This window comes from Ambystoma mexicanum, chromosome 10 (assembly GCF_040938575.1).
Source record: "Ambystoma mexicanum isolate Mex_15411 chromosome 10, UKY_AmexF1_1, whole genome shotgun sequence".
In the NCBI taxonomy this organism is placed as follows: Eukaryota; Metazoa; Chordata; class Amphibia; order Caudata; family Ambystomatidae; genus Ambystoma; species Ambystoma mexicanum.
In genome coordinates this window covers 1,624,214,594-1,624,229,284 of record NC_090932.1, presented here as the reverse complement: position 1 = coordinate 1,624,229,284, position 14,691 = coordinate 1,624,214,594, and the positions used below count along the sequence as shown (strand labels likewise).

Here is a 14,691-nt window from a genome sequence, read left to right as displayed (position 1 = left end):
AAGTATCTTTAGATTTTGAGGCCCAATTGTATTCCTTCTTGCTTTTATTCCCCAGGCCTCATTTTCCACATTATTTCAGGGCAGCCCTTTTCACTTGGGGGCATGTCCCCCACGGACTCTGGCCTTTTACTTATGGCTTCCAGGGCTATTTCACCCCACACTCATGATTAGAAGGTTGATATAATTTTTATAGGGTGTTTCACTGTGGCTCTAATTTAATCTATTCCTTCCTATTCATGGACTTGAAACTGTCGAATGCCCATGTTGCTGATCAAAGATCGCCTTTTACTCCATGAAAATGTATTTTGAAGTGGGTAGGGAAGGTGGTGGGGTGTCAGAAATTGGGGAGTAGGTTCTACAGCAAGGGGTTGGGTTTTTGTGGCTCATGGGCATCACAATTAAATGAACATGAGGTTGCCAGGGGGGCTGCTGGATATTGGAGCTGATTTGATCATGAGTACTGTTATTGATTAATCTCTGACTATAGAAGCACAATGATAAACCTAGTTTGTTTTCTCGCCCCCATTACAGACGACACCTGTGTGCAAAACGGAGCCCAAGTTCTGCTGCTCTTGGCGAGCCGGAGGTAAGATGTTGAGAGTTTGGGGTACTACCACTGGTGCTGCCGGGAGAGTATTGTTCCTCATGTAGCACTCACTAGTGCATGCTCATTGGTTCCAGAGCGGGATCCAGAATGCGGCAGTGGACATCAACGAGCTGCAGCTGGTGGTGCCTGGCCGGGAGAACGTGAACAACAACCACACCGTCGCCCAAGGTAAAGTCGGTAAGCTGGGCAAGGGGGCTCCTTAGATACACAGCTGAACACTCAATAAGTAGCATCTACAATAAACAGTGCGCAACCTGATGCTATGAGCCTATGTACTAGCATTTGGGTGGGAGGCGGTGGTTGCCAGACATTTATAGGCCACTCGGTCATGGTTGTCGTAGCCTATGTCACCGACATTCCTCAATGCCACTATTGGGACATAATGCACAGTTACCCATTATGCATCCCGTAAACCTATCTAGTAGCGGTTAGAGACCCCTCATGATGGATCGGAAGAGCTGTGCAACGTCGGTCAATGGCATTATTAACAGGAAGCGCCAATGGCCAGTGGAAGGCAAGAGGCCTGGTCATTGATTCTGGCCAGAGAGGAGCCAAGAACTGCTGTGCGGAGTAAGGCTTCATGCTGCTTCCCTGGAAGCTCCAGACATGAAAAGAAAGGGCAATAATATTGACTAACCGGAGGGATTGACTGTGAAAACGCGAGACAGTTTGGCCCTATGTGTGTATGTGAGAATTTAATTTGGGGTTATCTGCTATGGTAATGTGTAGCTTTGGCTATTACATGGCACTTTAGCGCCACCTATAAGCCGAAACTATTGCTTTAGAGTAGAGAAAGGGAGAAATGGAATATGAGGGAGACACAGCTTCAATGTGCTGTTTTGCTATGTGCCCACCTATTGACTGCTCCTACTGATCCCTTTGGCCATTCCACCCAGTTCCTGCCCAAAACACCTCCTCATGGGTACTGTTTGAGCTTGCTTTAATCAAGCTTCATCATCAAACTTTGCACTTGATGTGCCCGTCAGTGTTTTTTCAAAGTAGTCTTCTGAGTGTTAGTGACTGAATTGGAGCTGTAAACCTGCTGCTGGTGTTGTAAAAATGTCTTTACCTGGTCTGCCTTTCGCCACTCGATCTATAAGCACTCTGCGTGTCCTTCACGGAATTCCTGTAAAAACGAAAATTGGCAAAGCGACCAGTATTGGTTTGTGTAAGTATTAGGCATTTGTCAGGCACTGCTATTAGAGGCCCAGGTACTGGCACCATTTTGCACCCCCTACCATCAGTGGCAGTTAATACCACTACGGCAGGGTCTGGCAAGTGTCCTTTACATGCCTACACAAAAGCTCAAACTTTTGGCATTGCCAATGCTTGTTTTCTCATGTGACTCGTGTGGCGGATATGGTAGGCCCTGGAGTGGGCGTGTTCTTTGGTGGTAGCTTGATCTGTGTGCATTGTCCTGCAGCTCACAAAGCACTCGCCTTGTTCTTTTCGGATTAGGGTTACCCTATATAGGCGGGTACGCAACCACCACAGCCACTACTGAGCTTGTAATAATCGCTCATGGAGCTGACCCTCTTCCAGAAAGGTGCAGACCACCTGCAGCTTCTGATTCATTCCTCTCTCTAAAGAAATGCTCAGGACCCCCACCCCAAAAGGCACCTGGTTACACCCCTCAGGAAGTCGCCCAGCGCAGCCATCGGCTGGCGGTGGCCCAACTGCTGGCCAACACAGTACCACAGTACGCGATGAGCTGTGCCACACGCTCCCGGCTTCAGCCCCAGGGGGTGGGGGGGGGGGGATACAGAGACTGTGCTGGGCCAGTAGGGGATGATCCACGATTCGTGATGGAGAGCGGCGCTACGACCACCCTACTCCTCCTGCGCATGGTGGTTCATGGAGTTCTCATCAACAAGGGCCTTGGAGCTGGCATTTCAATGACTCAGGCCTTTATTACATAAAAAGAAAATTATTGTGGTGTTTTGTGTAGTGCAGCTGTGCACGAGAATCAATGTTCAGAAGAGCTTAATAGCCAATGGTACTGATTGCATCATCATTATTAGTCACAAAATAGTACTCAATGTTACAACCTCTGAGGTTTCTGGGGTAAAGGCTGGGCGGGATATCGAACTGATGATGCATAAAACTGCCCTGATCCCCTTTGCTGCCATCGCTATGCTCCTGTACGGATCACATTGTCTTTCTTTCGTGTGTGGCGTCCCACAGGGGTCAGCCCTGCCTCTTTCTCTCTCTCTCTCTCTCTATCTCTGATAAATACCTATCTTTGTGGGCAACAATGTAACTAGCTTTAGTGCCATGAGGTCACTTGTGGCGATTGGGCGCTTTATAAAACCTAAAACATAATGCACCATGACACCGCATAACCCTCTGTAAATACTTGCTGGTGGGCGCTTCTTGTAGGATTATAATTTAGGGTTAATAAATGCACAAAATACCGATATGTGTCTAGCAGCATCAGTGTTGATTCACCATCACACTTCAGAACATCATCCGGTGTTTGTCTAGCGCTTCCTGCCGGATTCCTCTTGCTTCTAAGCGATGTCATAGTACCGCTTATAGTACTGAATTTATCAACCTCTGAAGGATGAAGGGTTGAGTTGGCCATGCTGGCATCCACAGGTGCAAAGTTAAAGCATGCCTCAAATGAGTGGGGAGTGCTTAACCCAAGAGCTATCCACCTAGACTGAACTAGCTGCAATATGAATTTTCAGTATATATTTTCGGTTTGCGTGGCAGAGTAGCTCTCTGCTCTTAAGGAAAGGCCAGGGGTGCACTAACATCTGAGCAGCTTACAGAGGGGTTGGACATTTGGGCCCTGACCATGCATGGATCGACTCCCAGCCTGCAAGCCACGTGGTGGTGGTGTTGCCGGCTTGGTAACCCATGCTTCAGTTTTGGACCGGGCCCCAGATGAGAGCCCAAGGCCGGCACAGTGGCCCTCTGTTCTTAAGAAATGACCACTTGCGAAGGCTGCGATAACGGCGGAACAACTCATAGCAGGGTTGGGATTGTTGCCCTTTCAGGCACCAGCCAGACATGAATCTACTGCTGCACTACTCCAGTGCAGTACATGGACCACCTCACATGTCTGGGGGTTTGCTGGGATTGCGTGTGTGGTGCTTAATACCCCAACGGGGCAGACCCACCCGCCTCACAGTGAGATTGCCCTTTCATTGGGGTAAGGTGGTTCCTTAAATATTTCCAAGGAATGAGTGCTAATTACCAAGCATAGCGAAGGACCACCAACCAATCAAGGAGCATAGCTAGGGACCACCAACCAATCAAGGAGCATAGCTAGGGACCACCAACCAATAAAGGAGCATAGCGAGGGACCACCAACCAATCAAGGGCACAGCTAGGGACCACCAACCAATCAAGGGCACAGCTAGGGACCACCAACCAATCAAGGAGCATATCAAGGGACCACCAACCAATCAAGGGCATAGCGAGGGACCACCAACCAATCAAGGAGCATAGCTAGGGACCACCAACCAATCAAGGAGCACAACGAGGGACCACCAACCAATAAAGGAGCACAACGAGGGACCACCAACCAATCGAGGAGCAAAGCGAGGGACCACCAACCAATCAAGGAGCATAGCGAGGGACCACCAACCAATCAAGGAGCATAGCGAGGGACCACCAACCAACCAACCAATCAAGGAGCATAGCGAGGGACCACCAACCAACCAATCAAGGAGCATAGCGAGGGACCACCAACCAACCAATCAAGGAGCATAGCGAGGTACCACCAACCAATCAAGGGCACAGCTAGGGACCACCAACCAATCAAGGGCACAGCTAGGGACCACCAACCAATCAAGGGCACAGCTAGGGACCACCAACCAATCAAGGGCACAGGTAGGGACCACCAACCAATCAAGGAGCATAGCGAGGGACCACCAACCAATCAAGGAGCATAGCAAGAGACCACCAACCAATCGGGGGCATTTCTCAGACGATTTTCCCCTGAGAATATTGTCAAATAATATTGGGTTAAAAGCCACAATCGGTAGAGATCGGTTAACACATGAACACATCCAATAGATTCTAGCTCACCAACTATAGACAGGCGTAAATAGCAACACACTTTGTGCTCACAACGTATGGCTGTGTAAAATGAGACTGTCATGCCAGTATTGCCACTGTAAGAACGCACTCATATTGTCTCACCTAAGTTTTCCCACTGTAGGAGTAAACTCATGCTGGCTGTTGCTTATATATTGCTGTATGCCATGCTGCAGAGAGTTTATATTAAAGCACATCACCATCGTAGTAGTCTCAGAGTGCCTAGGCTTGGCAGGAAAAAGGTTACACTGGTCACCCTACAAGGGCTTCCAGATTGTAGTGTGTGTAAAACGGCAACAGGGAATGAGGTACAAGGGAAGAAAAATAGGCTACAAAATAAAGGATGAACCGGGTGAGACAAACCATTAAGGTAAAGAGGCAAGGGGCAGAGCTTGTGGAAGCTTGGATGTGTGAAACCTCAGTAAGCAGGGAACGTGAACGAGACATGTGACGCGAGAAGCAAACCCTAAGGTGTCTCAGTTAACTAACCTGAAGGCAGTTTAAAAGACACTATTATAAAATTGTAATGTCCGGCTGTGTGATGGATTAGGGAAGAGCTCAAGCGACCCCTTCAAGTGTGGAGGCGCATGTTGTTTTAGAGGGCATTTAATGTCTCCCACAAATCAAAAGGGATGGTAGTGGTCTAACAGCGTCGAGGCCTCCCTGGCATGTGGTCTTCCTTACCAGCGGTATACTGGTCTGGACTGTGAGAGAACAGAAAAGGATGAAGAGGGAGAAAGTTTCAAAAGAACACGAACGAGCTGGTCAGGAAAGAAAGGGAATGAGGGGCAGAGAGGGAGTTTGATAGTTTGCACACCCATGGCATCAGAGGGAGAAAGATGAGCGCATAATACTGAGCAGAAAAGGGCAATATCTTTAATGCTTCCATGGCTGAGTGCATACTCGTGTAGGCAACTTTTATTGTGTAATGGCAAGTACTTGAATTGTTAAGGGGTTCTGTGATGGGATTGAGATGTTGTCCAGGTGCCTTTGAAGCCCTCCTTGTCTGTTAGGTGTTACTGTAAGCCGAGAGACCCCAGAGAGATAAATTAAATGCAACATCAAAAAGACGGTGAAGCCATGCTCAACGCTATGAGAGGGGACAACTCTAGAAACTACTGGTCATTAATTAGCAGCACTGAAGTGTCACAATTTCAGTTGACTATAAATCCCATAAATGAATATGTTTGGAGTAACCATTTTGAGAGTCTCTACTGTGCCTCGATCTCGTTACCAACTGAGCATGCAATGGAACAAGTAATTTGGCCGTTGGATGTGTCTTTCGACAACATAAGGAGATGTATTAGAAAAGCCAAACCATCTACAACCCCTGTCCCGAATAACCTGTCTTTTGTAACATTTAAACAGAATGTGACCTTGTGGTCTAGGATACTTCATTTAATATTCAGTAATGTGATCTTATCAAAGACTATTCCTGATTCATGGAAATTGTCTTATGTTATCCTGATCTTTAAAAAATTCGTAGGGATCAAGCAATCCCCTTATTGGCCAATATCGCTAATGAATGTTGAAGCAAACATGTTTGCATCCATAGTCTTAGACAAACTGCTAAATTGGATAGGCAAGCATGACATTTTGGATATAAGAGATCGGGTTCAGGAAGAGTGTGGGGACTGACGTTGGAGGTTTACTTATCACCGCATTGCAAAATGAGGCATGGCATCGGAGTCCACTTCCTTTATATGCAGCATCAATGGATCTCTCATCGGCCTTTGATATGGTTGTCGAGCTCTGCTCTGGCAGAGATTAATGGATTTGAACATTGACAGGGGTCTTTTGGACATGCTGATACATGTATATTCTGACACTGTGTTGAGAGTGAGACTTAGTAATGATGGGCTAATGTCAAAAGAAATAAAGGCAATGAACGGCCCCAAGCAGGGGTGCGCTTTGGCCGCAATGTTGTTCAACTTGTATATGTCCGGTGCAAGGGATTTCCTTGATGGAAGTGGTCTAGTTGCACCAAAGATAGGCTCAACTGTTATAAAATGGGTTGCCTATGCAGACGATTTCCTACTATTTGATGAAACTAAGATTGGTCTTCAAAGGCTGATTAATTCATTTGTACAGTTTATAAATGAACTGAAGTTAAAAATAATTCCTCAAAAATTCATAATCATACATTTGGGGCGGACAAACAAGAAATGCACAAAGCCAACATGGATCATTGAGGGTACAAGGGTACAATTGCAGAAAGCGATATGTTATTTGGGTTATTCTTTTTCTAGTGTCATGACTCAAAGCTTTCTTAAAAGGTGTTTGAGGATGAAGGCTATAGAAGCTGGTCGACAAATGAGAGTAATTGAAAGGAAATTTGGAAAATCTTCAATGTCTGCATGCAGGGACTTCTATTGTATGAAGGTTATAGCCAGACAGGCATATTGGCTAGAATGTTTTCCTGTTACACTGTCGCCATTTCTAAAAATCATAGAAGCCAAAATACGAAGAAAGGTCCAGTTTTTCTTACCAAAATGCATACCAATGGAAACAATTTGATATGAGTTTGGTCTGCGATCTTTAAAAAATATTAAGGAATGTAAAAAGTTAACTTTATATAGAAAATGTTTAACTAACGAACAGAATACACTGTATAAGATATTAGGTGACAGTGCGATGGTAAACTAGATGCATACATTTAAAGTTGATGTTGAATCTATCATTATGAAAATTGGTTTTACAACAAATTGTCTCATTGAAAATCCATCCAAGGTAAAAATGTTGGTCAAAGCTTTTGATTGGGTTGAAAACAACGCAGTAATTTTGAAATCGAAAATCGCATCATCAAATTATATCTGCATTGAAGTGGTACCCTGAGCCGAGAAATATAGTGTAAAATATCCATAGTGCCAATTAAGGAATAGCACAAAGCGCTTCCGGTTCAATGTACTAAACACGCAAGAAAAGCAAAGATCAGAAAGTTTGTCGATTCTGTTTGATTGCTGGTGAAACCGAATCTTTGATGCATTTATTGCTGATCTGCCCAAATCTGATCAAAGAAAAGATTGATTATTTTTTGCAATTTGTTGGAAGATGTCTCTAATGTATATAGGGACAGGGTGTGGTATGAAATGTTACATGGGTCATCGATAGCTTTGAAAATGAGAGTGAATGCTTTTTTAAAGAATATTTGTAATGTGATTAAGTGAGACTTAGGCAACCGTGAATTGTTTTATGTGCAGGCAATGAAATAAAATTTTAGTGTAATAACATGTTTTAGATGAATGTGAAAATATTTTATTATTATTGTGGATTGTATTTGAATTTGCACTTTTGTAAGTTTTTTTGTTGGTTGTATGACTCAATGAATTTTATGAAATGTGTAAAGTTTTATATAAACCAATATACAATAAATTAAAATAAATAAAAAAATAAAAAGATAAAAGAACGACTGCCCTGTCGACTGTCAGAAGTGACAGGACCCTGCGTTGACTGTGTGCAAGGCATGTGAGGCGTACACATACTGAGGAATGGGTGCCCCCTGGGAATAGTGCAGTGTTCTCATAATATAGTGTCCTTTCTGGAGCTTGTGAATCTGCTTGGATTCAAATGCTTTGCATAGTCTGCCATCTAGTGGTTAACTTGAGTATAACATCTGGAAAAGGGGGTATCGACAGGGGCACTCGTGTTTTGCTCTCCCTATTCTGTGGGTACAGGTAATCCATAATCCCTCACGTGTCGACTCCTCAGATTGTTTATTTTTTCCGCCATCGGTTGGCAACAAGATTCATAGCAGAGAGAAAAACAGCAGCACCATGGTACCAGGATCACCGAGATCGTCATCGAGATGAGTCGAACAAAGTATCCCTTTGAACCGAGATGACCTGGACAAGAGAGGCGGACAATAGGGAGAGTGGGAGGGGCCTATTTGTAGGTGCCGATTTGAGATATATATTTATACTTTATTGTACATGACAACCTAGAAACTTAGAGAGTGTCTTTAACCCCTTACTTCACAAAATATAGGCAAGCGTCATTTCCCTGGTGTTCATATGGAGAACACGCCATTTAAGTTTTTCCCAAGGTGCAACTCTCCTAGACACGCGCATGGTGTGTAATAACTGTCTCACGAAGGGTCCTGCCGAAGACCACTGCTGGGCATGCCAACTATTTAAACTGACAACTCTTTGGGAGTGTCGTTCTGAGCACTGGGCCTATTCCAGCATGCACACTGTTTCAGAAACAACCGAGTCCCGCAGACATGCTTCAGCACTCGAGATCGGGGATTTAAACATCGGGGGTTGAGACTGACCCCTTACAGCCAATCAAAAAAAGGTGCTTTAGAAAAAAAGCACTGCAACAGATCCCCAGCTCCAAAGGCTCGACCACAGGGCGAGTTAAGGAGAAACCCCCTGGCGATATAGCGACCGCAAATACGCACAAGCATTAACAGTCACAAGCGTAGCAAAAGCGTTGAGCCCTCGACGTCGCATACGAGTATAGACACTACACACATGGCTAGAGACAAGATTCAACAGTCTACAAAACAGTCAACCCCACAAAAGCCATCATCGAAACAGAAATCGACCGTTGCACACACTCAATCGATGCTGGCGCAGATATCTCTCTGAGACATTGAAACTGAAAACCTTATTAAACCTCTGATTCTGAGGAGGAGTGGGAGGGAAAAACGCCCGACGTTCCTAACGTCGACAGCACCATTTTAGGAAAATCTTCAAATCTGAGTTCTACTGCATCGGAACCGATGCCAAAATGCAAAAAAGAATGGTCAATGCAGGAAAAAAAAGACGCAATGTCGAAAAGTATAGCTTTCACGTAAAGACGGGTACTCTACGGCAGGGGAAGACTCATCCTCCAAAGGATGCCCAGTGATATGGTCACAGGAAAGAATCCTGCGGCTGAAAAGACAGTTTCTTTTTGCACTTTTGAACGCAATTACATGTGGTGCTGGGTTAGGGAAATCATTTAATGTAAGGGGATTATGGGGAGGCTGCAGGTGCGTCTCCCACTGCATAAAGTTGCATTGAAATATTATGTTTAAACCTTGTCATTTCGGCCACAGGATTTTTCCTGTGACCATATTACATAGAACCCCTCGAAAGGACATGCGAGTTCACCAACAGAGGACTTTATTCAGACCTCTTACAAAGAGCTGCTGAAAAGTTTGGAAATTTCATGATAGAGCTTAATGAAGATAAGGACTTCATAGAGGATGTTTTAGGAGAGAAAAAGATGGTGGCACATTGAGCTCCACTTCTCTTGGTCATTAAAAAGAGGGTCAACCATTGCTTGTAAAACCAGTCTCCATAATACCTGTGAACCCAAAGGTGGAAAAAACCCACAAACATTCTAATTCAGACCCAATATGCATCAAGGGTGAGCTGGCACCGGATTCACTAGAAAGAGAACTAACATGCCCACTTATCAATATCCCCCAGATGAGGAGAGTCGGCACATATACAATTGTGTAAGGAATGCAGAAACAAATGCTGCGTACAATATTAGAGTCATCAATGCAAAAAAGCTTATGTCCTGATACAACAGGGCACAGACTTGTTAAAACATGTCCCCGCAGATGTACAGCCTTCCTTTAGAAAAAACCCATTGAGGGTGAAAAAGTCAGCAAACGCAATAATGAAGAACACGCTTGATGCAGCAGATACAGGAGGACGACACATAGCAGGGGCAACTGTGGTAAAAAGCCTTGCGTGGCGAAGAGTTTCAGGCTTCAAGCCTGAAACACAATCTACACTGTTAGACATCCCCATTGGGGAAGAATGCCTTTTTGGGATACAAGTCAACAAAGACTTCAGAAAGAAAAAAAAAGGACCATGACGCACACAATAATGGACCAGATGTCAGGCAGGTTTTTCCAATCTGGGGGGTCTGGGGGGGGGGGGAGGGGTGAGTGAACAAACAAATCAGTAGTCCTTTCGACACAACACGTTTGCTCAACCACAAGCCCACTTCACACAAAATCAGGGATCCAACTGGTCCTCAGGAAACCAACAGCAACACTCCCATCTGTCCACCTCTAGGCAACAGCGTAGCAGTGAGCCCATAGGGCGAGGGTAGGCCTCTAGAGGCGCGCCCTCACCCACGATGAAATGACTGCGCCAGCCACATCCTCTCATGCAACCCTCGTAGGAGGTAGCATAACAACATTCCCCCACACATGGGAGGGGATTACATCCGATCCGTGGGTGCTAGACACAGTACTTGGGGGATATTGTTCGAACTCCTAGTATCTCTGGGAAACCTGCAACCACGCAACAGAATGCTGCCGCTGGAACACTAGGAGCTCCTACAGAAAGAAGTCGAGTCTCTCCTCCAGAAAAACTCCATTGAGAGAGTAAAGCCAGATCAGGGAACCAACGGTTTTTACTCCCTTTATTTCCTAGTACCAAAGAAAGACAAAACGAGGAGTACAGTATTAGATCGAAGGCCCGTGAACAAGCAGGTAAAGCCTCAGCAATTTAGGAAGACAACCCAACAAGAGGTCATCGACTTCTAAAAAGGGGAATTTTTCTTCACAACACTGGGCATGAAAGATGCATACGTTCATATTTCCACATTTTCCAAATACAGAGCATTCCTAAAATTCACGATAGGAGAAATACACTACCAGTTGAAGGTACTTCCTTTTGGGATAGCATCAGCACCTTGTGTGTAAAAGATAAACGTGCTGGTGGTGGTAACAGCTCACCTACGCAGGGAAAACATTCCGTCTAGCCTTACCTTACATTCCCCGTCTAGCCTTACCTTACATTCCCCGTCTAGCCTTACCTTACATTCCCTCCCCGTCTAGCCTTACCTTACATTCCCCTCTAGCCTTACCTTACATCCCCCCGTCTAGCCTTACCTTACATTCCCTCCCCGTCTAGCCTTACCTTACATTACATTCCCTCCCCATCTAGCCTTACCTTACATTCCCTTCTAGCCTTACCTTACGTTCCCTCCCCGCCTAGCCTTACCTTACATTCCCACCTAGCCTTACCTTACATTCCCTTCTAGCCTTACCTTACATTACATTCCATTCCCTTCCCTTCCCTTCCAGCCTTACCTTACATTCCCTTCCCGTCTAGCCTTACATTCCCGTCTAGCCTTACCTGGACAGCTGGCTCATAACAGGGGAAACACAGACAGAATGCCTAGAAAAACGGACAAAACCATGAACCTTTCCAATTTAGATTCACCATACACCAGACAAAGTCAAGTCTGGTATCATCCCAGAAAAAACCTATTTCCTGGGAGGAATCATAGATTTAAGATCAGCTGTAGCTTACCAATCTTCGGACAGGGCACACACATTTCTCCTCATGATCCCTTGTTTTAAGGCAGGAGCCCAGGTAATGGTGAGGAAAGTCATGAAGGTGCTTGGCATGATGGCATAATGCATATACATACTACCAAATGCACGTCTTAACATCAGAAAAAACAAACAATGGGTATCAAGACCACGCTCCCAAGTTTCGTGTCAATGGGATGATCTAGTTGTAGTTTACACGTATGTGGTAAATGCACTATAATGATGAACAAAAGTGAACCTCAAGAAAGGAGGGCCCTCAAAATAGCAACAGTTCAGGGGAAAATAACAAGAGACGCCTCAATGTTAAGCAGTCAATTGTCAGGAACATGCAGTGCAATGAACATGGACAAAAAGGCAGATTACACAACACATAAATATCCCAGCGCTCTTAGAAATAAGGATGGCACTGCTATCTTTTCCAAATAAGACTACAGCTGCTCTTTATCAAATTAAGAATAGAATGCGGCTTGGGTTTCAGCAGAGTATGTGTTTTCTGTTTGTTAGCGCTCCGAGGCCTCTTAGGACATTTTTTCTAAAGTCCACCCAGGGGCTTTATAAAACGATACCTTGGGCAATACAGTAAACTCCAACTCTTAGTACAGACCTGTACTACTGGTAGCGTGGACAGAGCAGTCAGACTTATTTTAGGAGGAAGAGAGGGCTGTAGATAAGTACAAAGAACGTGTAGCATACATATGGTCCAAAGAAATACTGATACACTTATCTATTGTAAAAATAATGTTTTATTTTTTATATACACAGGCAACAAGAATTGTTTGCAAAAGTAAGTACTATTATTATTCATAAACCCAATTTATAAAAACCAAAACAAACTACCAAAGCATAAACCTTATTTAGAATAGCATTATGCAGTGCAAGGTGAATGAAATCTAGTGATACACATTTAGAATGGCAGTATGTGTTTCATGGGGAGCAGAACCACATCAGTAGACTTTTAGAATGGCAGTATGTGTTTCATGGGGAGCAGAACCACATCAGTAGACTTTTAGAATGGCAGTATGTGTTTCATGGGGAGCAGAACCACATCAGTAGACTTTTAGAATGGCAGTATGTGTTTCATGGGGAGCAGAACCACATCAGTAGACTTTTAGAATGGCAGTATGTGTTTCATGGGGAGCAGAACCACATCAGTAGACTTTTAGAATGGCAGTATGTGTTTCATGGGGAGCAGAACCACAACAGTAGACTTTTAGAATGGCAGTATGCAATTCAAGGTAAGCAAACCCTATTGGTACAATATTACACTTATCCAGTCTCAGGAATAACACAGTAATACCAACACTGTTACAAGTGAACCTGGCCACTGTAAAAGTTATTCTGTTTCAGGAATGATACAGTTACACTACTACCTAAAAGGTAAACGCTTCGTAACATATGTAACATATTCTTCTCTCTTGAAGGATACAGTTGCACCAACAATACTTTTCAGAATAGTGGAACACAATTCTAAGGTAAGCAATAACTTATCAATTACTTTTCGGACCGGCAGTAAGCATCTCATGGTTAAGTAAGAACTTGGGATACACATTTAAAAGGGCGAAACTCTATCCAAGATGAGTAAAACCTTATTTGTCATAACCTCTTACACGATTTCTATTACAGGAATATGTAGTTATACCAATGACACTTTTCAGAAGAGCGGGGCACATTCTAAGAGAACTAAGAACTCCATCAGACTTTTCAGAAAGGCAATACGCAGCTCAACGTAAGTAAGAACCTAATGTTACACATTTAGAATGGCAGAAAGCTATTCAGGGTGAGTATACCCTAATGGTAGACTTTTATACTTATTCAATTTCAAGAATAATAAAGTAATACGAACTCAGTTACTTTCTAGAAGACTGGAACACAATTTAAAAGGTAAGTAAATAACTTCTTATACTTTTCAGAGGGGCAATACGCAATTCAAGGTAAGTAAGAACTTAGTAACACTTTGTAACTTATTCTGTTTAAGGAATCCAAGTTACACACTAACACTTTTACAAGTAAGTTATATTTTCTAGTCAGAGGCCTTATAATCAAATGTCTTTCCCTATTCTAAGGGACGCTGGTGATCTAGTGGCCAACAGTAGGCAGGTCAGGATAGGGCTATTATGCAGGAAAGTCAGAGTTCCAGAAGATTTCTCGTGGAACAAGTAAGACCAGACTTTAGAGTTTGTAGAAAGTGTTCAGGGACTTTGTAGAAGGCTCCCTAGATGTGTTCCAGCGTTGGGTGAATGGAACAGCAAACTCCCAAACACACGAATCACCCACCCAGCTACACAGGAGCGAAACAGGGCTTTCGGTAAGTACTACCCTCAGCCACACAGTACCTCAGCAGTGAAGAAGAGCTTTCAGACAGGACACCTTCACGATGCAGCAGCACACGGGCCAGTCTCTGGATTCTTGGTTGTGGTGATGAAAGAAAGGAGACTGGATCGGAACTTGTAGCAGCAGTCAACAGAAAAGGCTCACAACAAAGGATTCTTCAGTCCTTATTGCCGCTCAGTGGATTTGGCGCCCTTTTCAAGGTACCAGATGCAGGGCAGTTGTTGCTGCTGAATTCACCCTGCTATTTCGGACCTGCACCATGGTGAGGGGACTTAGGGAGTGGAATCTTGCTTCTAGATGTCCTGCAGGAGTCCACCAAAGTTTCAGCAAGAATTGGACTTCGGAAGATCATGCACAGCACACAGCCTCGAGGTCCCAGGGTATTGGCAGTATGCAGCCCAGGAAGGTTACAGCTCAT

General features: G+C 44.3%; 1 protein-coding gene across 2 annotated transcripts in view; it reads left to right on the top strand.

Annotated features, from left to right (window-relative positions):
- The window catches only part of LOC138492680 (uncharacterized), a 436,464-nt gene that overhangs the window by 242,042 nt on the left and 179,731 nt on the right, over positions 1 to 14,691 (top strand). Inside the window, exons 3-4 of one of the 2 annotated variants that reach the window (XM_069620007.1) lie at positions 532 to 586; positions 682 to 775. In XM_069620007.1, the coding sequence (XP_069476108.1) occupies positions 532 to 586; positions 682 to 775 (149 nt within the window). Of the gene's footprint in view, positions 1 to 531; positions 587 to 681; positions 785 to 14,691 lie in introns of both variants that reach the window. The other variant, XM_069620006.1, reaches the window with a different exon arrangement.